A 26,838-nucleotide genomic window follows, 5' to 3' on the forward strand; every position below is an offset into this window, starting at 1 on the left:
AGATTCATAAACGATTTTCAATATTTCAAAAGGAAATAAGTTTCTCTAGGAAAAATTATGCAGTCTGACAAAAAGTCACATTTCTTTGCTGTTCCTAGAATTTTATCAGCATAGTACAGCCATTCTGATTACACACACTGATCATGTCAGTGTGAGGTTTTTCTTTTTAACATCCTGGAGGACATAAATTGAAAAGACTATTTAGGCATCCTTTTGTTTATCTATCCATTGGTTATATTTGAAAATTCAAAACTCTGTATCTCTCCTAAGATTTTTAGTCTTACTACTCTTAAAAGAGATTATTATAATTTAAATACTTTAATCTACATTCACAAATATAATATATTCCATTTTCTTTTTATGTACAGTCATCCTTCGGTATCCATGAGAGGTTGTTTCCAGGACTTCCCAGCAGATAACAAATTCAAGGATGCTCACGTCCCTTGTATAAAATGGCACAGTATTTCCATATAACCTATGCATATCCTCCCTCCCTTTTACTTTAAATCATCTCTAGATTACTTATAATACCTAATTTAATGTAAACTCCATATAAATAGTTTTTATGCTGTATTGTCTAGAAAATATTGGCACAGGAAAAAGGTCTGTACATATTTAGTACAGATATAACCATTTATTTTTCCCCCAAACATTTTTAAACAGCAGTTGGTTGAATCCACAGATGTAGAACCCATGAATAAAGTGGGCCAATTGTATTCTAGTTATCTGACTAACCCTTAAGTAACTGGAAACAGTAGCTGAGATACAAGTCTAGAGACACAGACATCAGGGAATTCATCTCACAAACTGATGGCAAGGAGGGCCCCTTGTAACACTTTAACACACTACATGTAACACACTACAGAAGCTAAAGAAAGAAGTGGTCAAGTAGTCCAGGGTCCAGGATCCAGGGCTTGAGTTATATCATTATCTAATTTTCAAGTCATCAGCTAGGTGGCTATGCCCTTGATAAGAAATTGGACTCTGGGTATCACAAAGCAACATCTGACTCAATGATCACATCTTTTAAAAAAGATGGCTCTGACTGGTTTTTGTTATCATTTATTTATGCCACTAATTAATTAAGCATGGGAGTATGCCCTCATTATCACTGAATATTGAGTTTGTCTCAAAGTCCAATTTTCAAAACATGGGAGACTGAAAGAAGTCACAGATGAGAATGATAAAAGGCCTTTTGTAAGAAGTTTGGAAGCTAGTTAAAGTAGGAGTCAGCCAAATCACACTCACCCCCTATTTTTGTAAATAAAGTTTTGTTGAAATACAGCTATATCTATTTATTTCTTATCTATGGCTGCTTTCATACTACAATGGCAGAGTTGACCAGTTGTGTCCACCGGGCCTGAAAAACCTAAAGTATTTATCATCTGGCCCTTTACAGAAACAGTTTGCCAACACAGTTCAGAGGAACAGCTACAAAACTGGAAATGTGAGAACTGAACTCTGTACCTGGCTCTATCACTATTGGGAGAAACAAAAATAGGTTATATATGAATTACTAATAACTAAAGTGTACAGTGATTCACAAATATAGGGCAGGATATGATTAGTAATTAATTTGTGATCTTGAGCAATTTATTTAACCTTTTTGAGCCATTTATCACAATCTAATGTATGGAATGTTAATATTTAACCTAAGCAATCATATGAAAACATGAGAAAATGTATGTTTTGAAACATTAAGAGGGCTATGAGATAGAGAAGTTTCATTTCACTCTCCATTAAAAAGGATCCTGAATCAGAAACTATATTTCTCTCTTTCAGTATTCCATATTCCATGTAATTTAAAAACAAAATATACAGGACCACAAACATTTATCCTAGATCCCTAAATCAACTGGTTATTAGCCATGTCCACTAGCTACAAGATATTCTCCATTCAGCTAATAATTATTTAGAAGAGGAAATTAAGTTGTATTATATATAGTGGGGACATAACTCAGGAATAGCCACAAAATTATTTGGTATCATAATTTGTGCACGTGAGATGGCTACGTGGTAACATGCTGTAACTGCCTTTCCAGAACAGCCCTGGGCCAATATGGAGTAATCTCACTTCTATCTTATGCTCCAGCTCATTTGATAGGGCAATTCCAACAAATTTTCAGCAGCTCCTTTCCCATTATCCAGGAGTAGCTACAGCCAGTGGGAAATATCAGCTATAACTCCCTAACAAAAACAGAGCTTTAACATTTCACTGTGAGAAAAAAAGATGAAGTCTCCAATCATCATTTTAACCTGACACACCTGTTATTCTCTAGTCCAACTACTGAAATGTGCTCAGCTGAGAATGGCTGCGAGACCAAGCAAGAAGGGGAAGAGGTGGGTGATGGTATATATTTCTAAAAAACTGAAGCCAGACAGTGAGGCAGTAACTGCCATGATTAAACCCATAAATGCAAATGGTGTTGTCTAATCTTCCAAGAAGCATTTATCTAAATGAAACAACTGAACGCAGAGTGAAGCTGTTTACTTGCAATAAGTTAGATGCTGGAATCCTTTTGTCTTCTCATTTCAGACTGCCAAGTTCATCTCCATTAGCACTACCAGAGTCTTTTAAAGATGTGGACATTAGGGGAAAGACTCGGGTTTGTGTTCTAAGGTCACCAAAGACCTGACACCATCCTCTGGCAGAACTTGACTACGGGAACAGGTGTGATGGTGGTTAGCTCACCCAGCAAGCCCAGATCAATGTTCTGCCGCTCCCCCAATGAGAGTTATTAATTACATGGTTCAGCTACTGGTTTCAGAAACATGTTGATGATTCATTACTAAATGTAGCAAGCCAAAAAAGAACAGCATAAAATGGGTATAAAGATACCCAAATATACATCCTTCCTGTTAAATACTGAGATGGGATTTGAGTACTCCAGTATTCACTCGATTCAGTAGCTATAGTTTGTTTTTTTCCTGAAAAACTCAAATCATTTTAAAGACACCTACAGAAAGGTTACACAGATATTTCAGAGAATGGACTGAAAACAAAATAGTATATGAAATGAAAATTATAAATACTCTTGAGGAGGAATATATATTGGCTATATAGTTCCACTTCAGGGACATTCTCTAAACATAGCTTAAATAAAAAGCAATCATATAAAACATATCTATGCAATCAAATTCTTAAAGGAATACATTTCAACAATGTAATGGAAACAATTATTCAGCCTTCCAAATCAACTGAAGTAAGTTTATTTTTTTCATATATATAACTCAGATAAATAGTTATAGTTCTGGCATTTAACTTTAATTATAGATGGAATCTTCAAGAGAGACTTTATTCACATTCCAATAAAGAAAGACTGCAAATTGCCTAAATCATCACTAGGTAACAATGACATGTTACTGCAATGCACTGGCTTACTTTCTAACATCATATTATACATTACATATTTATTTGTTTGCTCTCTTCTACATGCAAATTAAAGCTCCATGGGGTCAGGACATGGAGCTGTCTTAGTCACTCACAACTGTAACCTCAACACCTACTATATGGTACCTGGCACACAGTATCCAATGTATACTTTTTGAATGAATAATGATGACTTAACTATGTATTGTGGTAGGAAGAGAAAGAAGATTATTCCTCACAGGGAGGAGCGAGGTGAGATATTTAAAACATCAAGGAGGTAAGCACCAAGTCCTGGTATCTGAGTACATGAGGGAGTACAGAAGAGGAGTCTAGGATGAAAGGGCAGATTTCCTATCTGAGTGACCAGGTAAATGATAGTAATCATTAAGCAATATAAAAAATGTATGGGGCAGGGTACAGTGGCTCACGCCTGTAATCCCAGCACTTTGGGAGGCTAAGGTGGGTAGATCACTTGAGGTCAGGAGTTTGAGACCAGTCTGGCCAACATGGTGAAACCATGTCTCTATTAAAAATACAGAAATCATCCAGGCATGGTGGTGCATGCTTGTAATCCCAGCTACCTGGGAAGCTGAGGCAGAAGGATTGCTTGAACTCAGGAGGTGGAGGTTGCAGATCACACCACTGCACTCCAGCCTGGGCGACAGAGCAAGACTCTGTTTCAAAAAAAAAAAAAAAAGAAAAGAAAAGAAAAAGAATTTGAGTTTTGATAAGAAAGTAATGAGTTCATAATTAGATAAGCTTAGTTTGGGGTACCTAAATGCATGTATCTAGCAGGCCACTGACTATATGAAGAAAGGAAAGGGTGAGGCTGGAAATATATTTTTGGTAGTAATTATCATCATGAAAATATATGGGATCATACAAACAGAGAATTCCACCACAATGGAAAAGAACATAAACTTGAAGAACATCAGCATTTGGAGAGTGGATATATTTGGGAAAGCCCAGGAATTAAAGTGAAGAAGCATTTACAAGGTAATAAAAGAATCAGAAAAGTCAGGGAAGAAGAACACTTCAAAAGGAGGGTTTATTCAGGAATACTTAATGGTGAAAAAAAAGGTCTGGTTAGATAAGAGGCTGAAAAGTGTTCCTGGGATTTGATAAAATGAAAGTCAATTAAAAACCATCGGAAAAAATGGTTCACTATGGTAGGGGAATAAATGATTCGAATGACTAAAGCCTGAATGTGGACTCTCTCCCACTAAAACACATATTAATGTCAGATATAATAGCATGTTAATATCCCTAGGTACTAGAAACAAAGAGGGAACTCAATACCAAAGGATCAGGTATGAGACCCAATAGAGTAGTGGCTGAGGAACCACATATGAATTGGGGAGGAGGAAACCTGGTTCACAGAAGGCAGAAAACCAGAACTGATACTCCCATATAAGGCAAGGACCCTGGAAAGGCCTTCCTCCTCCATGAAATGAGGACCAGGAAAACTATCCCTGGAAGACACAGGAAACCTTGCCATAAACTCCCAGGCCTATGTGATGCACAGATGTGGAGTCTGAATTTATACCTCCTAAATTATACAGGATCTCAAACCACAAAACAAACATTAAGAACAAGTCTTCATTGGTGAAACCCCCTGAGTTTCTTCAGCAGAAGCAAATGCAAAGCCATTCTGTAGGAACGCTTCCACAATCACACCCAATAAAAATAATCTTGCAATTTTTTTTTAAAAAAGCAAAAACCACACAAGAAAGTCATTCGTCAAGAGGGAGTAGCACCTAAGATTACATCTCTTGGCCCACTTGAGGGAGGAGCTAGGTGAGCAACATGTCCATGACTTGTATTAAAAAGACAGGCAGGCTGGGTGAGGTGGCTCACATCTGTAATCCCAGCACTTTGGGAGGCAAGGTGGGTGGATCACCTGAGGTCAGGAGTTCGAGACCAGCCTGACCAACATGGTGAAACCTCATCTCTACCAAAAATACAAAACTAGCCAGGCATGGTGGTGCATGCCTATAATCCCAGCTACTGGGAGGCTGAGGCAGGAGAATCGTTTGAACTTAGGAGGCAGAGGTTGAAGTGAGCCGAGATCATGCCATTGCACTCCTGCCTGGGCAACAAGAGCGAAACTCTGTCTCCAAAAAAAAAAAAAAAAAAAAAAACAACCAGACAGGCAATAACAGATGCAGATTCCAATATGAGATGCTCTTTTTCCCTCTGGTATGGCAACCGGTCATGCTCAAGATCGTGGCTGACTTTGCAGTCTGGTTCCCTGAGTGACTATAGCGAGCAGAGGCTTTGATGACCTACAAAAAGCATGTATTAATAGCATACATAAACTATGCACCTTTGCTCTTCTAAATGACTGAAATTTTGGATTGTTATAGTAGGACAAGCTAGCCTGTCCTGTCTGATATTAGAATATTTAGGACCACTTATAAAATGTTATATATGTTTAACATGACTAAATATATTTTTTTAAAAAGGAAAAGTGACTAGTGAGGAAGTGTCATTTATAAGTGTAGGCTATGTTTTCAAAAAATGTGGCTCACATTGGTGGTAGAGAAATAATACAGTGGCTAAAAGGGGACACAAGGTTGAGGCCTTTAAAAAAAAATAGGAGAGACTGGGCACGGTGGCTCATGCCTGTAATCCCAGCACTTTGGGAGGCCAAGGCAGGCAGATCACCTGAGGTCAGGAGTTCAAGACTAGCATGGACAACATAGTGAAATACTGGCTCTACTAAAAATACAAAAATCATCCAGGCGTGGTGGCAGATTCCTGTAAGCCCAGCTACTCAGGAGGTTGAGACAGGAGAATTGCTCGAACCCGGGAGGTGGAGGTTGCAGTGAGCAGAAACCATGCCATTGCACTCCAGCCTGGGCAACAAGAACAAAACACCATCTCAAAGAAAAATAGGAAAGACTTGAACATATTCACAGGCTGATGGTAAAGAGAAAGAGGTTAATGTAAGAGTTAAAGAAAGTAAAGATTCAATGCAATCTCTATCAAAATACCAATGACATTATTCACAGAAATAGAAAAAAAAAAATCCTAAAATTTAGATGGAACCAGAAAAGAACCTGAATAGCCAAAGCAATTCAGGGTAAAAAGAACAAACCTGGAAATATCACATTACCTGACTTTAAAATTTAGTATAAAGCTATAGTAATCAAAACAGCATGGTACTGGTAAAAAATAATGACAAAAGCAACAAAAAACATAAACACAGACACTTAAGACTGATCATGATGGCTCATGCTGTAATCTCAGCACTTTGGGAAGCTGAGGTAGGAGGACTGCTTGAGGCCAGGAGTTCAAAAGCAGACTGGACAACATAGCAAGATGCCATCTCTACCAAAGGAACAAACAAAAAATTAGCCATGCATAGTGGCGCACACCTACAGTCCCAGCTACCCAGGAGGCTAAGGCGGAAGAACTGTCTGAGCTCAGGAGTTTGAGGTTACAGTGAACTATGATCACACCACTGCACTCTAGCCTGGGTGATGGAGTGAGAGACCCTGTCTTTAAAAATAATATAAGACATAAAGTACAACAAAATGACTTGCATTAAAAAGACAGGCAATAATGGATGCTGGTGAGAATGTAGAGAAAGAAGAACCTTTGTGCACTGTTGGTGGGAATGTAAATACAGCAACTTTGGGGAACAGTATGGAAGCTCTTCAAAAAACTAAAAATAGAAATACCAGTGATCCAGTAATCTCACTATTCATTATATATACAAAAGAAAGGAAATGGATACATCAAAGAGATATCTGTAATCCCATGTTTACTGCAGCACTATTCACAACAGCCAAAATATGGAATCAGCCTAAGCATCCATCAATGAATGATGAATGGGAAAGAAAATGTGACATATATCCACAATGGAATATTATTCAGCCATAAAAAGAATGGAAATCTGTCATTTGCAGCAACATGGATAGAACTAGAAGACATTAAGTGAATTTAGCAGAGAGATAGATACTGCATGTTCTCATTCATATGTGGGAGCTATTAATAAAAAAGTAAATCCCATGAAAGTAAAGAATAGGTTAGTGGTTATCTGATGCTGGGAAAGAAACAGTGAAAAGGAGAAGAGGAGGATAAAGGCAAAAAAAGAATATAAATATATTTATTACAACTGAATTAATCGTATACTTAACAATGGTAAAGATGATAAATTATATATATATATATGTTCTACTTCAAGAAAAAATTAAAAAAGAAAAAAAAACAGCTTTGTCACATAAAAAAGACAGAAAAAAAAAAAAAACTATATACAGTTTATTAACCTTACCTAAGTCCTTCAAGCAAATCTTATAAAAAGCATCAGTTGATTTTTAACACCACTGTCCTCACAGAAATCATACTCCCCTTCTGTATACTAATGAAAAACCTATGGAGTAAAAGGCCCTTACAAATCCCCTAAAGAATAAAATATTTTCCCTCCATATTTTTTCAGTCCTCCTGTCTTCTACCTTCATTAGCAGAAAGCAACTGTAATTTTATAAATAGCAATGTCCAAGTATTGGTCCTTCAAAGAGCTGTGCCTGACTTTTGATGCATAATTTGTTCTTGAAAATGTGAACAGGTTGAACATGCACAGGTCAAACAATGGAATTTCATGTTATATAAGGAATCCTGTTAGACAGGATCTTAACGAGATACATTTTCAGAATTTATATGTTCTTCAGTCTTGTTATTTTCCTTCATTTACCAGCAGGAGTCAAAGAAACGTTAAAACTGACAGTAATGATGTAGTATTTGGGGCACACCAATAATTTTCTATCCTTATCTCAACTGTATTAGATTATGAGACCTATACATCTTTTTGCTACTATTGGTACTTTTATATTTAAATTTCCCAGTTATTTTTATAAATAAGGGCAAAATGCAATAAAATACACACATAGTTGCACAAACACACAACAAAGATGGCAATAAGAAAGACATATGACCGGAGCATATCAGAAATGCCTGCAAATAAACAGGACAGCAACCCCAACTACAGAAGAGGGAACTCAAAGGCTAAGAAGCATATGAATAGATGTTCAAATTCACTAGTAATGAAATAAATGCAATTTAGAACAACAATGAAGACGTATATTATACTTCTTAGACCAACAAAAATTAGAATTCTGAAGAATGCCAAGAACTGATGAAGAAGAGGCACATAAAAACAATTTGTTGAGGTGCCGACTGATATATCCACTCTAAAGGAATCTGGCACTGTTTGGGGTGTGTGTGTCCTACAACCTCACACTTCCAACCCTGCGTATATATTCCAAAGAAAGTCTCACACAGGTATTTCAGGGACAAAGGTCATCTTTGAAGCACTGCTGTGGTAGTGGGAAGCTACAGGCAATCTGGTGAGTCATTGGTAAAATGTTGTACATGAGCATGTATTACGAATATGCATGCAATAGTTCTTTCAAAGCAACTTGTTATTGTTGTAGTTCTAATTTCTCCATTCTCTCATCCACCTTTTTCTCTGGACTATGAGCTCTTCAAGGACAGAGACTGAACCTTGTTGATCTTTGTTTCCAAGTCACCACAGACTGTTCCTAGCCATAGTAGGTATTTATTAAATATTTAATAAATGAATAAAAAGGGACTTAATAAAACTTTTAAGATGAAAAATCAAATAGTGTACACAAAATCTGAGAACACAATGTTCATTTCTATGTAAAACAACAATTTGACAATAACCACAATAATGGTGGCAGTTTAACATTTTTCTTCAGTTTGGACTCAACGCACTAGAGATAACAGAGTAACTGACATTAGTTCAGAAATACTCAGGTATGTTACAAAACTCTGAGAAATGGCTTTATCTCTAAAATATAATATAAATGCTAGAAAAATCTAGTATAGACTATTGTAGATAACCTCAGATCAATATACATTTCTATGAAAAAAAATGTGTTGCATGTTAAATGGATGAGGCATCAAATATGAAAAGACAGCTCAATGGTTTGCATTATTTTTTTAAAAGAATTGGCTAGTCACATTTATGTATGATGTTTAGAATCCACTAAGAGCAGCTATAATGGAAATGTCAGTTGAAACTACTTCACTATTTGCCTTTAAAAGTGTTGTGCTGCATTTTAAAGACACTTAGATATTTGGCATTAAAATCTATGGTGACATGGTCACATGATTTCTCTCAGAGGAAATTGCAAGGAGAGGGGAAAAGGACAAAAGGAGAAACTGGCATTAGAGGCAGAAAGTCAGTTTTCAGCTCCAAACCTCTGCTCCTGAGGTTTTCCTCTAATCACAAGTCAACTGTCTATGCATTTATCAGGAAAATGTCTTCCCACAATTCTGGTATTTTCAGTTGATGCTGTGCTCTCCTGGATGAACACTTTAGAGAAAAGACAGGAACAGATGTGAAAGATGTAATAATTTATTAGGAACTAGTGGAGCTTGTGCTTTGTTCAGGGCAATCACATGTCCTAAAGCATAATATCACAGGACATAAACATGCCTCTAAAAAATTCACTTTTTATGAAGCAGAAGTGGAAGAAGTAGAAAACCACTAGTAGTTGTAATTTTGTACTACAACATTTTGCATTAAAGGGGACACATTTTGAACTAACTCCAAGATACTACTATATCCATTCTATTTAGCTAATGGAACAGGAGTCTATTTTAACCATCTGAAGGAGAATGAAATTAAAAGTCTTCTATTACATATTTTTATAAATGCATGACAGCAGAGAGGAACCTTAACAGGCCAGACATCTAGGGGGAAAAGAATTCTATTTTTTTGTGGTGAGAACTACAATTATCATTATAGTATGAAGTCTTCAAGCTAGCCTTCTGTTGTTCTTTTGAAAGACAGAAATAGAACTCTTTCTAACATAATAGATTTGGAAAATAAAAGGTGAAATGATCAAAACCTCTAGCCAATTGCACAAGCTTTGCAAAACAAAACAAACCACAGCAACAAAACCTTTTACAAGAAAAAGAGCATCACCAAAATTAATCGGTTCCTGTGTAACTTGTTTGGCATCATTTGGCATCAAGTAAATCTATACCTAAAGAATGATAGGACAGTCATTGGACTCAGTACCAATTCAGCTCTAGACTAATGGGTCACTGCCAGGCCAAGCCAGAGGGCTGCCCTTGTCCTTTCATGTAACACTGGTTGTAATTCCAGAATAATGTAGCGCAGTAAGATATGCACCATCACCTACTCCGACTTCCTCTTCTCACCCTCAATCCTTAAAAGGGGACTGTCACTACATTTATTATACAAAATCATAATAAGACTCCAATTTTTTCATATTTCCTCTAGGAAGTCCTCCTACTCTGCTTGTGCCTCTGTCCCACTGCCTGGCCCACTCAGGATGAAGGAGGTAAAAACCTGTACCTTTCTTCCTAGCCGTAGATATGTTACCCTAATTTAGGCTTTCTTGATTTCTCCCAAGGGCAGTTAGCTCATTCAACAGTTACTGAGTACCTACTATGTATAAAACAGTATTCTAGGTGCTGGGTATACAACAGAGAATGAAAGACACAAAAAATTCCATCATGATAGAACAACATTCTAGTAGAAGAAAAGACAATGAAAAAACTGAATAAGATAATGATATAGGCCGGGCGCGGTGGCTCAAGCCTGTAATCCCAGCACTTTGGGAGGCCGAGGCGGGTGGATCACGAGGTCAAGAGATCGAGACCATCCTGGTCAACATGGTGAAACCCCGTCTCTACTAACACAAAAAATTAGCTGGGCATGGTGGCGCATGCCTGTAATCCCAGCTACTCAGGAGGCTGAGGCAGGAGAATTGCCTGAACCCAGGAGGCGGAGGTTGCGGTGAGCCGAGATCGCGCCATTGCACTCCAGCCTGGGTAACAAGAGCGAAACTCCGTCTCAAAAAAAAAAAAAAAAAAAAAAAAAAAAGATAATGATATAGTTAGTACAGTAGAAGGTTGAAACCTGCACAGGAAATGGGGAGAATTTTAGCAACAGGATGATCCCTGCAGGCCTCAATGAGAAGGCCCAGGCATGGTGGAAGTCGCAGGAAAGGAGGTTAGAAACAGAAAAGGAGCTCAAGCTCTGAAAGGTCCTGTAAGGCCACTCAAAAGATCTTGGCTTTTATTCTATGTGAGATGAGAAGCTATTCTGACAGTTTGGAGCAGGAAAAAGGCATACACTGTCTGACTTACTATTTTAACTGATCCTTCTGATAGAGGTTAATAGGTGTTCCACACAAAAGAATTCAAATACATTTGAGTAACCTTCTCTACCGAATGCCTCCCTTTATGATTAACTAAGTCCCTTAGCACATTTAAACCTCTCAGAGCTCCTGCAGAAAGAAGCCAACGCTTATTTATTTATTTTTGTGACTGGGTCTCGCTATATTGTTGAGGTTGGTCTTGAACTCCTGGGCTCAAGCAATCTTCCCACATCAGCCTCTCAAGTAGCTAGGATATCATACATCTACTAGTCCCATAGAATCATCTCACTATGAGAACACCTTTTAACATCTCACAGAATACAGTTCAGATGTGAAACCAGGAAACACTGGGCTAGATGGTTTGAGATCTAATATTCTAAGACTCTGTATCAGAAACATTTTAATAGTAGACTCCTAACTAAACTGACATTATACAGGGCCAAGAAAGCTTGTTATGAAAAATAGATAAATTCAGGCTTTAGATGTCTATCTCTTCTCCTTCTCACTCTCCCTCTCTCTGTCTCTCCAGTGAAATAATAACAAAGAGAAGGGAATCAGGAATACCTGGAAGCAAAGTCAGGCTAAAATAGCCCTCAACAGACTATGATACTAGGCAAAATCAAAGTTAAGGTGATTAGTTCAAGCAGAGACCCCTTAGTGTCTCTTGCTTGTCACGTAAGAGTAGTTCAACAGCTTGAACTGTTACAACTAACACAACTCTGCAGCCATTTATATCTGACACAATGTTTATTCATCTCAGCTACTGACTCTGTAAATCAGACTTTATGCAAGCAATAGTTTGGAGCTGCTAATCTAGAAAAATAGTTTTCCCCACAGCAGTATGGCTTGATTAAAGTTACATCTTTTAAAGCAATATATTCATCAGTCAATTTGTTTCTTTGATCTTTTCTTATTTACCTCAAAGTATCTCAAACAAGTTTCCTATGTCCATAATATTTCTTAGTCACTGAAGCTTAATATAAATTAACAGCCAATTTCTATAGCTTCACCTGTGATACAATCAACTATGAGATTTCCTTCTTAAAATGAAAAAATATGAATAAAGTAAAATCAGTGCTAATGAAGAGACCTAGACTGACAGATCTATGAGTAGGATTGCTATTTGTTGAGTTTCCCAAGGAGCAGTGACTGACTCGCTCACGTATTGTATACATAAAGAGGGCAAATGTGTCATCCCACAAGGCCCAAGTAGAAATGGAGAACCAGGGCTTTCCTTATGGGGAGGGGATGGTTCCTACGATAAGAACGACTACCAGAAGTCAGACCTTTATGAGACTACCAGAGGTCCAATGTGGTTAACAGAGAAGCACACCGAGAATAGAGTAGAAGCCAACCTAGAGAGCCCAGAAAAAGCGTGACAGGCATGGGTGGGTCATGAATTAAAACTAGCAAAGACCAACAAGAGGAGACCAAGCAAGCCGAGAAGGCAGTCTGGAAGAATTCTAGAATCAGAGTTGAAAAGTCCAAAGTGGTTTTTAAGGAGGCCCTAAAATAGATTTCATGGTGAAGCTTTATGTTAGATTGAGATGAATAAGAGACAAATGACAGGTTTTGCCATCAAAAATCAATAATAATAATGACTAGCATCTATTACATCCTTACTATGTACTATGCATGATGTTAATGTGTTACATTCATCTAATCTCTTTAATAGCCCTCTGAAATATGTTTGAATCCTCATTTTACAGAGGAGTAAACAAAGATTCAGAGAGATTGAGCAACTCAACTTTTTAAATACAATAAAACTCTATTGCATTTGTGACAGTAGCCCAAAATAAACATCTCATGCCAGTGACACAAAAATGAATGGCAGGCAAAAAAAAATTCAGCAATAAGTACATTACTGATTAATCACAAACATTCAATTCTGAATAAGACAATTTACTACATACTAATGCAGTTTTCATTTCACATAATCATCCTATTCTCCTATGCCTACACTATTCAGTAGGTTCCTGTGTTAATTCTTATACATGTGTGGAGTAAAATAATAATAATAATAACATAGTACTTTGTATTTTTAATGTTGTAATGTTGATAGCTCAGTCCTTAAGAGTCTGTATGTCAAGGGATCATGTTGATGCAGCATTTAGGGAAGGCTGACCAGAGAGGATAAACTTGATCTAAGTTTTGATCTCAGAGCAAAAGGAGTAGGGGGTTAGTCAGGATAGAGGATAGGATCTACAAACAGAAGTAAATGATAGTGGAAAGGCAATTAGGAGCTGGATCACAAAGGGCCACGGCTAATAAGTTTAGACTGATTTGTGGGTTATGGTGACTTGGTAGATTTGATACAGGAGAATGCTGTGTTTAGATCTTGACACTGAAATTCTGCTCTAAGATCTTGGGAGAATGGGTTAAAAGGAGGGAGTGGGAAGGCAAAATGACCAATTCAGGGGTTATTGTTATGGCCATGTGATAATGGTTTGGCTGTGTCCCCACCCAAATCTCATCTTGAATTATGGCTCCCATAATCCCCACATGTCATGGGAGAAAACTGGTAGGAGGTAACTGAATCATGAGGGCAGGTTTTTACCATGCTGCTCTGATGATAGGGAATACATCTCATGAGATCTGATTGTTTTACAAACAGGAGTTCCCCTGCACATGCTCTCTTGCCTGCTGCCATGTTAAGACACACCTTTGCTCCTCCTTCACCTTCCACCATGATTGTGAGGCCTCCCCAGCCATGACGAACTGTGAATCCATTAAACCTCTTTTTCTCTATAAATTACCCAGTCTCAGGTATCCCTTCATAGCAGTATGAAAATAGACTAATACACAATGCCCCTTCCCCTTTCATCATTTGGGAAGCAACACAGAACATAAATTAAAATGTTTAAATGAGTTCAGGAAAAGATGTTTAGGGTATCCACTACAGGCTCTGGGAAGGAGAATAAAGGATATTTGGAAGAGATAGACAGATACGTATATATTTCATATAAATGATATATATAAATAAATATATGCATGGGTGCGTGTGGGTACATGCACACACGCATGCAAGTGCAGGCATGTGTGCTTAAATGAGGCCTGAAGACTGCCTTGGCTGTGGAGAATGGTAAAAATTGCCAAGTTTCTGCATGAGGCATCAAGGGAGCCAGAGGAGTCAGAATGACCACATGGGAGAGAAAAGAGATGAAAAACATGGGTTTAGACCTGCTGAATTCAAAGTACCTGTGATATACACTGAAGAAAGACTGCAATATGAGTGTAAAGTTTAAAAGCAAGATCCAGGGTGAAGATATATTTCTAGAGACTTCTGAATGATTCCTTATTTTCCCTCAGAGATAACAGTATTGAATATTAGGTTGAACTATATGGAACTACCAATATTCTATTTTTTGACCTCTAAAAATGACAATTTCAACATGAGAACCTACTTTATCCATGAGTTCCTTGAAAATAAGACAATATGTCAATATACAAGTATTTCTAAAACAGAATCCACAACAGATACTTCAGAAATATCCTGGAATAATAAAGAATAAATAACATACATTTATGAATCATGTGCTCATTGTTTTTATGTGGTTTTGCAAAATTTTTACTAAAATTTGCATAATTTACACACTAGCACTATAAGACTGATACACTATTCAATTGTAATTTCAAGCAAATATGTTTTGTGGGGTCATGCAAACCATGTATCCATCCCACAATTTTCTGCCTATGTGAGGAACTAGTAACTATAGTTTTTCCAAATGGTTTATCAGTGCTCATTAATTGACTTACTCCCAAACAGTCTTTGTAGAGGGAGAAATGAGAACAGGTGGGTACCACATCACCAAATTAAATGTTTCCTGTAAGGCACCTCAGTTTCCACATCTGCAAAGTAGAGGCAATATGAACTTATATCTGTGGCTGACTATAAGGATTAGAGGAGATACTGCACATAACACATGGGACACAAGAAAAGCTTAGTAAATGGTTGCTTTTGTTATTATGTCAGTGTTGCCAAATGACCAGCAGCAACTATTCAAAAATCATCTCCTATGTCAGGTTGCTGATGATTGACTATATCAGCTTATTTATATGCTTCAAATTCTTGTGACAAGAATAACATAGTAAATGAGACATATATTCAGAAGAACTATGTAGTAATCATTGAATCATAAAGATCTTAGAATAAAAAATGGCCTTTAGAAATTATCAATATTCCTTCAACAACACCTAGATAGTAGTTGAGGAAGCCTAAATATTTCAGGGATGGCAATAAATATTACAATTATTTTAAAAGTTCCTGTTTTTTGCCAGGTGCGGTAGCTCATCCCTGTAATCCCAGTACTTTGGGAGACCGAGGTAGGCAGATCACTTGAGGCCAGAAGTTCAAGACCTGCCTGGACAACATGGCAAAAACCCATCTCTACTAAAAATACAAAAATTAGCCAAGCATGGTGGCATGCGCTGTTAGTCACTGTTAGTCCCGTTTTCCCTTCTGACAACATGCCCAGCAAGTTTATTACTTCCTCAAAGGGAATCATATGAATATAATTCAGGTTAAGGTATATCTGCAATCTGAGTGTACCATTTTCAGTCATGCTCATTTATCAGATAATTAAGCCTTATTGCTGGATTCCTATTTCTATTTCTGGCAAGGTTTTTCCAGTAGGTTTCTCAAGAGTCTAATCTTGGCATATCAATGTGGATATGACATTTTCATACATATTTTTAAATTTAAGCCCCACAAAAACATAACTTTTTTTTTTTTTTTGAGACAGAGTCTTGCTCTATCACCCAGGCTACAGTGTAGTGGCGTGATCTTGGCTCACTGCAACCTCTGCTTTCCAGGTTCAAGCGATTCTCCTGCCTCAGCCTCCTGAGTAGCTGGGACTACTGGTATGTGCCACCATGCCTAGCTAATTTTTTGTATTTTTAGTAGAGACAGCGTTTCACCATATCAGCCAGGAGTATGCTTTTATGCTACCCATGTTTTGTGGCAATTTCATCACAGAGCATTACTGTAGCAATATAAAACTGATATAATGACCGTTAAGCATCCAAAAATTGTCTACTTACAAACCCTATAAAAACCTAGATTGCACCAGAATGGCTACATGATGGCATCTCAATGATGATGTGAATTATAAGTACAAAAACTACTGTTCTCCAGTTGTTTATAAACAGTTTGATTTTAATACAGGGTTGTATCAAATATGGAACCTTTCCTATTATACTACTTTTAAACTCAAAATTAGAAGGCATCAAAAACATTGAATTGCTAGGATTATATCCATTTGAGAATACTGAGTAACAGTTGGTCTCTAGGTACTTGTGAGGGACTAGTGGTATACTATACTACACACTGGGCTAAGTGACCTACAATATGTTTCCTATGACCAATTTCTGTGATTTCTTATTTTATATCTTGAAAGAAGCTAGTTACCTAACTACAGAGAAACACTGGTTTCTAGTGAGAAGAAAGAACAGTTGGATTTCTATTCCTATTTCCTGGCAAGGTTTTACCAGTAGGTTTCTCAAGAGTCTAATCTTGGCATATCAATGTGGAAGAAAGTTTATAAGCTGGGAAATCTATTCCTTTTAATAGTCACTCGGGACACTAAATCAGCCAGGTGCCAGGGCAAATCACTCTGTAGAAAATGGGAACAAGACAAGCCTAATATCTGTTTCTGGAATTTGGTAGGAGGAGGACCGAAGTCATTGCCTCTTTTGGTCCTTTACTTATATCAATTCCTTTGTAAACAAGAGAAATAAAATGAAACAAAAAGTAAATATGGATGTCTGAGAGTCATAATACTGAATATGCTAATATGCATAAAACATTTTGAGTTCTTCAGAGATAGATCATCATGTAAATTAAACCTAGTACTATTAATCCTACTATTCAATCAAAACACATGAATTAAACCTGCAGTACCTAATCAGAAGTAGGTACTCCCTAGACATATTACAGCCAATAATATCAAGTAAAACATTTCCAAATCCAAATGTCTTTGCTCAAGGTTTCAGTAATTATTTTTGTAGTCTTTCTGAAATGATTTATGTCTCACATTCCAATGTAATAGGACAGGACAGAGATCAATTCCTTTGGGACTAGGACCAGTCAGCTGCAGTGAAATCCTTTTACTAACATTTTCAAGGTTTAATATCAGGTATTTTACCTTATTTAAACCTAAAGGGTATTTCAACGCCTAGCGTGCCATCAAGAACAGGCTCTTTATTGTCCTATTAGGGCGGAGATGTATACTCTGTAAACTCAAGAGATTAAAAGCAAATGGAGGATATGAATCAGATTAATGGTCTGGTCCCTGAGCCTTACTAGAGAGTTTACTTAAAGTGAAAGCTCTGGATACTGATCCAACTTCTTCAATTTAACCAAGATTCTCACTTGAATGGCTCTCGTAACAGCATTAGTACTGAAATCCTCTACTTCATTCTTTCCAAGGCTCCTAGAAATAAGAAAATTGCAGAGAAATGTGATCCAAAGTACTGCCTGCAGTGGGCGCAGGATTCAAGGAATGCTACGAGTTCAATAGAAGAGAGAGTGTGAGATGTGTGCCAACAAAAGTCCTTTTCAAAGACTGATTCATGAGGTTAGGTAAAAATCTTTTCATCTAGGTCACTGAAAAACATCCTTGAAGGCAGACTGACTTCGAGACTCATCTATGTTAATGATATATGTAGGAACAAAAGCCAATTGCCATGGTAATGCATACTTAGTAGCAAGAACCACTGAACCAGAGCGGGCTCTATGACATACTAGTTTGAAAATATCTGATTCTAAAAGAGAATCAGTTTTCCTTTCAAGTGGTAATGAGAATTCCAGATCGTCTATAAGTATGCATTTAATGGGAAATGCAATGATCCTTGCCATACCTTCACGTCTAATTCCTACTTTTTTCCCCTTTGCAGATTACCAGAGAATTAGTTTTTCTGTTGTCATTCCTCATCTAGTTTCTTAGATGTTAGCTTGTAGACACCTTTCACCTCATCATGGTCTTTTTGAGAAAGCAGAAATATTTCCTCTTCAGTCCAAGTTATTTAATTTCTACTTCTATTTTGGTGAGAAAGAGTAACATATTTATTTATTATGACAATCTATATTTTCTGATACATTTTCTATTACTTAAAAAACCTTTCTTGTACTCACGATCATAAAGAAAGTATGCTGTATCTTTAATAATATGCCTAATACAGGTCTCAATGTGCTGGCCAGTGAATGTTTGAATACTGCCAACACCCAGCGGCCTTCTGGCAGCACTGGGCCTTCTAAAAGCTGTTCTCTGGCAATAGCCTTTCATGCAAGTACTAATTTTATTATAGCTAGTTTATGATTTTCCCTCATTTCCCTGCTATTTTTAAATGTGGGGCTGTAATAGGAGGTGTCTAGAGGCCCAGGAGATGAAGGAACCATTACACACTATTGGGTCTCTGTGGTATCAGTGGCCTTTGGAAGCTAAGGATTCAAATGCAATGTCAAAGAGTATTTGAATACAAGGTCCCTCGGGAACTGTGCCCAATGAGAAACACACTGCTTTGCTCTCTTTATTTTACTTTTAATTTCTGCTTTTAAGTCGTGGTCTCTCAACACTCTTCCCAGTTTTGTTCTTGAGAGTTATTTTTGTACACTGCCCACTCTAGCCAGACCTATTTAGCAACATTTCACAACATTGTCTTGGGAGATGAGTTTTTGACATCCAGCATAATGTACCAGAACTGATTTCTATAACACAATGTTAAAACAGCTCATAATGTAAACAAACACCCTGCATGAAAAAATGTCAATTTTATTTGATGTTATTCCACATGTAACTCTGGGCTGCAAGTTTTCAGAAAGACTGGCTAATCAGAAAAAACATTTCGGAAAATTAGAGTGGTTTTCAAGAATAGTTTATTGGGATGAAGAAAGACATTATGAAATAGGAAAGGAGGGAAGCCATGTGCTTTTCTTAAATTAGGCTTATTTATGATAACTGGGATAAACAAGTCTCACAGAAGAAGGTGACAACTAGTATCCTGGATCTAAATCCAAACTGTACCATCCCAATCAACCTCTACAGTCAGAAGAGTGAAGGGAAGAAAGAAGCACAAGATAGAATACGAGCTGCATACTGATAAAGATGAAAACACCCTCACTTTAAGTTGCAAGAAAACACATGCAAAACAGTGGGGACCACTGGTAAGAACTATTGAAGAAAAACCCAAGCTCTGTAAAATATTTAAAGAGACTTACCCTGAGTCAAATGTGAGGACCATGACCCATAACACAGCCCCAGGAGGTCCTGACAACATGTGCCCAAGGTGGCTGGTTACAGCTTGGTTTTATATGTTTTAAGGAGACATAAAACATCAATCAGTGCATGTAAGGTATGTATTGGTTCAATCCGGAAAAGCAAGACAATTCAAAGCGGGGAAAAACAAAAGGACAAATACAAAAAGAAACACATTGGAAAAGCATTTGAATCCTAAAATTGTATTTTTAAAAAGAGCAAATATTGCAAATGTGACTATTCAGGGTTATGTTCATGCTAAAAACAAAATAGAGACAGGAAAAGTCACACTCACATAAAATGATGGCTCTGGAAATACTATTAAATAGTAGCAATCCCTGGATCAGATCACCTAACAAATGTGCTTTATCTGAAGAGGACTGTGAACCCAAAGCAACCCTAGACTTCTTTTTCAGATTGTCATAAACGCAGATTACACTCTGACATTTAAAAAAAAAAAAACACAAGCTTTAAAGTAGCTTTAATATGTACAGAGGTCACTCAGCAATATTTATTCCCCATTAATATTCTTTTCTATTTATCTATTTCTATATGTGTTTCACTTTTCCTAACATAAAAACTAAAGGGCAAATAGATATGCAACCCAGTTATATATCCTTGTACAATATGAGACACCAGGTAATCAAGCTGTGTTACCATAAAAGCCACTGTCAGCTAGATCCAGTGGCACATGCCTATAGTCCCAGCTACTCAGGAGGCTAAGGCTGGAGGAATGCTTGGGCCCAGGAGTTTGAGACCAGCCTGGGCAACACAGCGAGACATGTCTCTCAAAAAAAAAAAAAAAAAAAGGCCACTGTCAAGTGGCTCCTCTATGGGATCCATAAACCAGATCAAACTCTTTAGCCAGAGTCAGCTCCATTCATTCAACAGTGTATCCTCTGAATTTACAAGTACGTTTATATATATTTATTTTTAATAAAAAGAAGCTATCACTTTGACTGATAAAAGAAATAAGATTACAATTATCCAAGCATTCTTAAAGTAAACTGCAAAAATCCAAGACAATATTCTTTGTGGGTTTTCTCAGTCTTTTTCTTTTTTTTTCTTTTTAATAAAAGACGGGGTCTCACAATATTGCCCAAGCTGGTCTCAAGCAACTCTCAACACCTCAGACTCCCAAGTAGCTGGACTATAGGCAAGCACCACTGCACCCAGCAAGACAATAATCTCTGGTTTAGGCTGTATACTCTTCAACTGTGTTATTCCACAATTTTAGATACGGTACCTTATTCTTCTCTGGCATGATCATTACATTGAACTACTGTAGTTAATAAATACTTCATTAGAGCACTATAGATGAACATAATCTGGTAGTATTCTTTACGAAGTATCCTCTCTAGAGTGGGAAAAAAAAAACACTTCACATGTAGTGATACGGTTTGGCTGTGTCCACACCCAAATCTTAACTTGAATTACAGTTCCCATAATTCCCATGTGCTGTGGGAGGGACCCAGTGGGAGATAACTGAATCATGGGCACAGTTCCTCCAAACTGTTCTTGTGACAGTAAATAAGCCTCGTGAGATCTGTTTTTTGTTTTTGTTTTTTTGAGACAGAGTCTCACCCTGTTGCCCAGGCTGGAGTGCAATGGCACAATGTCAGCTCACTGCAACCTCTGCCTCCCGGGTTCAAACAATTCTCCTGCCTCAGCCTCCTGAGTAGCTGGCATTACAGGCACCATGCCCAGCTAATTTTTGTATTTTTGTTGGAGATGGGGTTTCACCATGTTGGCCAGGCTGGTTTCAAACTCCTGACCTCATGATCCCCCTATCTCGGCCTCACAAAGCGCTGGGATTGCAGGCATGAGCCACTGCACGTCAATCTGGTGTTTTTTACAAGGGTTTCCCCTTTTGTTTGGTTTTCATCCTTTCTTCTTCTTCTTTTTTTTTTTTTTACTAGGCAAAGAACTTTATTAACCTGCTTTCAAACTTGATTCCCAGGCTTCTTCGGCTTAATTAGCTGCAAAGAATGAATTGTGTATAAGCAAAAAACTAAAAAGAGCTGCAGTGTCCAAGGGGCTTGGGCTTAAAAATATTAAAGAGATCTAGATTTTATCAGATCCATAAACAAAAATTTCTTAAAAAGCAGTCATAATATAAAATAGCAGCTCCCAGTAACTTCTTCAAGTTTTATCTTCAGAAGTTGACTCAATTCAGTTTGCCTCATTCTTGGAAGCCTCATCAAAATTCTCCACAAGCTCTGGAACGTCATCATCCTCCTCCTCTCCAGTAGCAAGTGGTGCTTTTCCATCCACAGATTGTTTGGGCAGAGCTTCAGCTAGTCTCCTTAAACTAGTCAGACTGTCTGCCCCAAGCTGGTTTAAGATGCTGGGTAGCATTTCTGTCAGCTGCTTTGTCTCAGCATGGCCTGTAATGGTGAAAGTGTTCGCTGCCAGAGATGCCTGAACTTTAGGGTTGTTAAAGTGGATCACTGTTCCTTGGTTTGTAAACATATTCACCTCTTCAATACCAGAGATATTGTTTACCCCTAACTTCTTTAAGGAGAACTGAAGTTTTTTATCATCTGCTGTGGCTGTTCTATGAACCACCTTCTTCTTTCTGCAAGCAGTTCCTTTCCCACCAATGCGCACTTGTGCCTGCAGTTTGGCGAGTTTTTCCTGGTTCATGATTGTTTCTTTTATCTTGTCGGAGCGGATAAGGGGTCACGCGGGGGACTAGGGTTGGTGCTCAGGGGGTCTCGGGTGGACCAGCTGAGATTAGGCGCACACACGCGGGGATGCAAGATGGCAGCTAAAGGGCAGTTTTCATCCTTTCTTGACTGCTGCTATGTAAGACATGTCTTTCACCTTCCACCACGATTGTGAGGCCTCCCCAGCCACACGGAACTGTGGGTCCATTAAACCTCTTTTTCTTTATAAATTACCCAGTCTCGGGTATGTCTTCATCAGCAGCATGAAAAAGGACTAATACATATAGAGTCTAACAAAAGGGATTAAAAAACAAACCTTAGAGTCTTGAACATACATGTATTGTCTAGCAGATAGGGCTTCACAGATGTTCCCAAAATTTGACAATGTTAGCACAAGTTCAAAATTTAAGCACTTTTCTCATAAGATGAAGTCCATCAGAGCACTATTATCACTCAACCAGATCAAGGTTGAATTGATTTTACAGAATGCTGGTTAGACATGGTTTATGACCTCAGTAAGTGAGTAGAAGACACAAATACAACATTATCAGTGATGCAGTGTAAAAGCCAATGGACTACAAGTTAGAAGCCCCTGATATGAGAATAGCCATTAACTGGCTGTAAGTCCTCAGATAGGTATCTCTATCAGAGCCCTAGCTGTTTCAGCTATAAAATGAGGGCAAGTTGCTCTCTAAGATCCTTATCTGATCTGAAAGTTGTAATTCTAAGCAAATAAATATCAGGAATCAAAATATTAATAAAAATCACATAATAAGCTACTTCCAGTTATGACAGACTAGTCTGTAGCAAAAGAATTCATCTGCCAAAAACAACTTATAAAATAGTATCATTTTAAAAATCCATTTAAAGGCATTGGAGTGGTATTGAGATATTTGAGATGGAAGGGACCAAATCCTGGACAAAAGAACTCACAGAAACTTAGCAGAGCTTTCAGCAATCCCCAGGATTAGGGAGATAAAACCTTAAGTTCAGAGCTACCAAGGAAGCCAGGGTTTGACGTGCCATTACAGAACGTGAACCCAAGTGTCTCAGCCACCACTATCCTCAAGACACTTGCTATTTTATAAGTAGCATACACCTAGAGGAGGAGAAGACAAATAGAAAGCACCTGCAATAAATCAAGTTATTGGCATTTTCATGGTACTAGAAAGATAAAAGCTAAAGTTCAGAGTCCACCAAGGTGGTGGGGCCTGGTAAGTACCTCAGATTTAAAGTTGGCACTATTCAAAAACTAAAGCCTAAGAGTAAAGTTGAACCAGAAATCAGTTTAACTGAAACCCAACTTTGAAATATCTCATTCCTGACTGCATTAAGACGATCTACTCAATGGAGTAGATCGTCTTAATGAGATACTATCTGGCAGTAATATCTACATGCCTGCCAGATATTAAAGGAAATGTTGTCTAAAGGAAGGTAATACCATTGAGATTCTCTTAACATATTTTATATACAATGGCCAACGTTCAATAAAAACTGAACCATGCACAACAATAGGTCCAAGAGAAGAAACAGAAAATATAAATGAACCCACAAATTATTAGACATAGAACTTAAAATAACTTATTAATATATTCAAGGAAAAATAAGCTAGATAATGTCATCAGAGAACTGGATTCTATAAAAAAAAAGAAATTGAAATTCTGAAAATATAACTAAAATTGACAATGTGATATATAGGCTTCATAGTAAGTTGAACATAGCTAAAGAGAGATCTGTGATCTAGAAGACAGAATATTTAAAAAAAGCTAAGCTGAAAGACAGATAAAAAGGATAAAAAATACAGTACAAAGCATAATGGACATATGGAACATGGTACAAAGGTATAATATATGCAGTAGAAGACCTAGAATAGATGGACAGGAAGAAATGAAGCAGAAGCGGTATTTAAAGAGATAATAGCCAAGAATGTTCCAATACTAACGAAAAGCATCAAGCCATGAATTCAAGAAGCTCGGTGAATCCCACACAGAATATAGAGTAAACCACACCTACACAATTTTACAGTAGAAGTGCTGAAAACCAGGCAAAAGAAAAAGCAAGAAGAAGGGGGAAAAAGATACTATCTTCAATAACAACAACAACATTGAGACAGTTTTCAATAGAAAAAAGTGGAAACAACCCAAATGAATACATAAATAGTATATATATTCATATAACAGAATGCTATGTAGAAATGAGCATACATGAATTACTGGTATAGGCATCAACAAAAATAAGTCTAACAAACATAACAATGAGCAAAAGAAACCAGGTACAGAAGATACATGAATCCATTTGTATAAAGTTCAAAAATAGGAAATACTAGCCCAAGTCAGAATAATGGTTATTCTGTGGTTGTGATTAACATTGGAAGCAAACAAGAAACTCTAATGAGCTACTGGTAACTCCAGTTTCTGAAATGCATAGAGGGTAAAAGGATATATTTACTTTGTGAAAATTCATCTAAAAATTATTTGTTTACTTTTCCATATATAACAGTTCAATAAAAGTTTATTTAGATACATATATACATCAATGTATAACAGCAGTCTTTAAATTGCAAATTCATTTTACAAATGATTCATATACACAACTTCTTTCCTTCTTTCTATTCACTGCTTAATGTACCTTCCAACTACTCCTTATTTGGGTTCAAAAGACACTAAGGATTGAGATGGTCTTAGAAATAGGAGCAAAATTTATAGTACATTTATAGATTATTAAGTGAATAAGATACTAAGGACCAGGCTGGGAACTTGGTCTCATTTAAGACATTTCTGTGGCGAACCAATTTAAAGACAAGCAAAACAAAAAGAATCTAAGACAAGAGGGAAAGACTGTTTCTTAAGAGTGACCAAAAAAGAAGTATGGATTGCTGGATTGCAGAAACGATGCTATTAAGAATGCATTAGGCTGGGCCTGGTGGCTCATGCCTGTAATCCCAGCACTTTGGGAGGCCAAGGCAGGCAGATCACCTGAGGTCAGGAGTTTGTGACCAGCCTGGCCAACATGGTGAAACCTCATCTCTACTGAAAATAACAAAATTAGCCAGGTGTGGTAGTGCATGCCTGTAATACCAGCTACTCGAGAGGCTGAGGCATGAGAATCATTTGAACCCAGGAGGCAGAGGTTGAAGTGAGCTGAGACAGCACCACTGCACTCCAGCTTGGGCAATAGAGTAAGACTACCTTTAAAAACAAAAAAAGAGAGAATGCATTAGGAATTTGATAGAGTAGATCAAGAAAATAAATGTAAATATAATATCTTGAACCCCACAGTAAGGAGCCTGTTTGTGATAGATTAAACATTTAGCAATCACTGGAAGATCCAGAAGAACTTTAAAATAGGATAGATTATTCAGTCCGCATTATGTAAGTTCTAGAAGAAATTCTATACTTCTAAAGCAACTTAAGAAAATCCATCAGTCTGATAAAAGCTTTGGCAAAGATTTTTCCAACTTTATGCATGTTTCACCTGAAATAAGGAGAGAAGGACCTTAAATTAAATTCCCATCACTACCATGAGTTTGCCTCAAACAGTAAGACCATTACATAGTTTGTGATACAGCCTGTTAGTAAAATGATGTTAATAATTTGGTAGTTGTTCTTCTTACAGGATCTCATATGCAGTGAAGGTGGCTTTAAAACAAATTGGACAATGTTAGAAACCAGGAAGGTAGTCCAGGTTTTACAGTGTTGTGCATTTTTTTCCATTCCAATAATTCTGCAGACTCTGCTGCACCTTGGGAAAGACAGTTGTTGATACAAATATGCATGTTTGAACTTATAATTGTTTTACAAGAAAGTGCCTTCTTCCTTACCTCTTTCATGAAAGAAGACACTCCAGCTGCTTTTTTGGAGAGAGTAAAGGTATTCTGCAATACAGTAAAGCAATCTTTGTTTTTTAACTCAGAGTGGGAGGGAAGAAAGGGGAGAAAGCTTAAAAAAACAAACAAACAGTTTTTCTAACTATGCTGCCTACCCCTCCACTCCATTCTGATGCTGAAATGGTGAGAAGATTGTCAATCAATGGGAGTATGGGGTGGGAGCTGGTAAGTTTGATTTACAAAGGGTGGCTAGGTGATCCTGACCTCCCAGTTGAAACAACACTGTACTAAAACTGATCTACAGAAAGTACTGTCACTAGTAATTTTTTTTTTAAGACAGGACCTTACTTTGGCGCCCAGGCTGGGGTACAGTAGCTTGATCTTGGCTCTATAGCCTCAGACTCCAGGGCTCAAGCAATCCTCCCACCTCAGCCTAACGAGTAGCTGGGATCACAGGCATGCACCACACGACGCTTGGCTAATTTTGTGCATTTTTTGTAGACACAGGGCCATGTTGCCCAGGCTGGTCTCGAACCCCTGAGCTGAAGTGATCTGC

General features: G+C 37.5%; 2 protein-coding genes across 4 annotated transcripts in view; both read right to left on the bottom strand.

Annotated features, from left to right (window-relative positions):
* The window catches only part of TTC28 (tetratricopeptide repeat domain 28), a 655,746-nt gene that overhangs the window by 261,687 nt on the left and 367,221 nt on the right, over window positions 1-26,838 (bottom strand). The window lies entirely within an intron of this gene.
* LOC135271301 (transcription factor BTF3-like) lies at window positions 21,593-22,547 on the bottom strand. The gene has a single exon (XM_064368324.1). It carries the CDS (start codon window positions 22,431-22,433, stop codon window positions 21,960-21,962), a length of 474 nt encoding a protein of 157 aa, XP_064224394.1. The 5' UTR covers window positions 22,434-22,547; the 3' UTR covers window positions 21,593-21,959.

This window comes from Aotus nancymaae, unplaced genomic scaffold (assembly GCF_030222135.1).
Source record: "Aotus nancymaae isolate 86718 unplaced genomic scaffold, 86718_ANA_hifiasm-v0.15.2.pri h1tg000076l, whole genome shotgun sequence".
NCBI classification, from domain to species: domain Eukaryota; kingdom Metazoa; phylum Chordata; class Mammalia; order Primates; family Aotidae; genus Aotus; species Aotus nancymaae.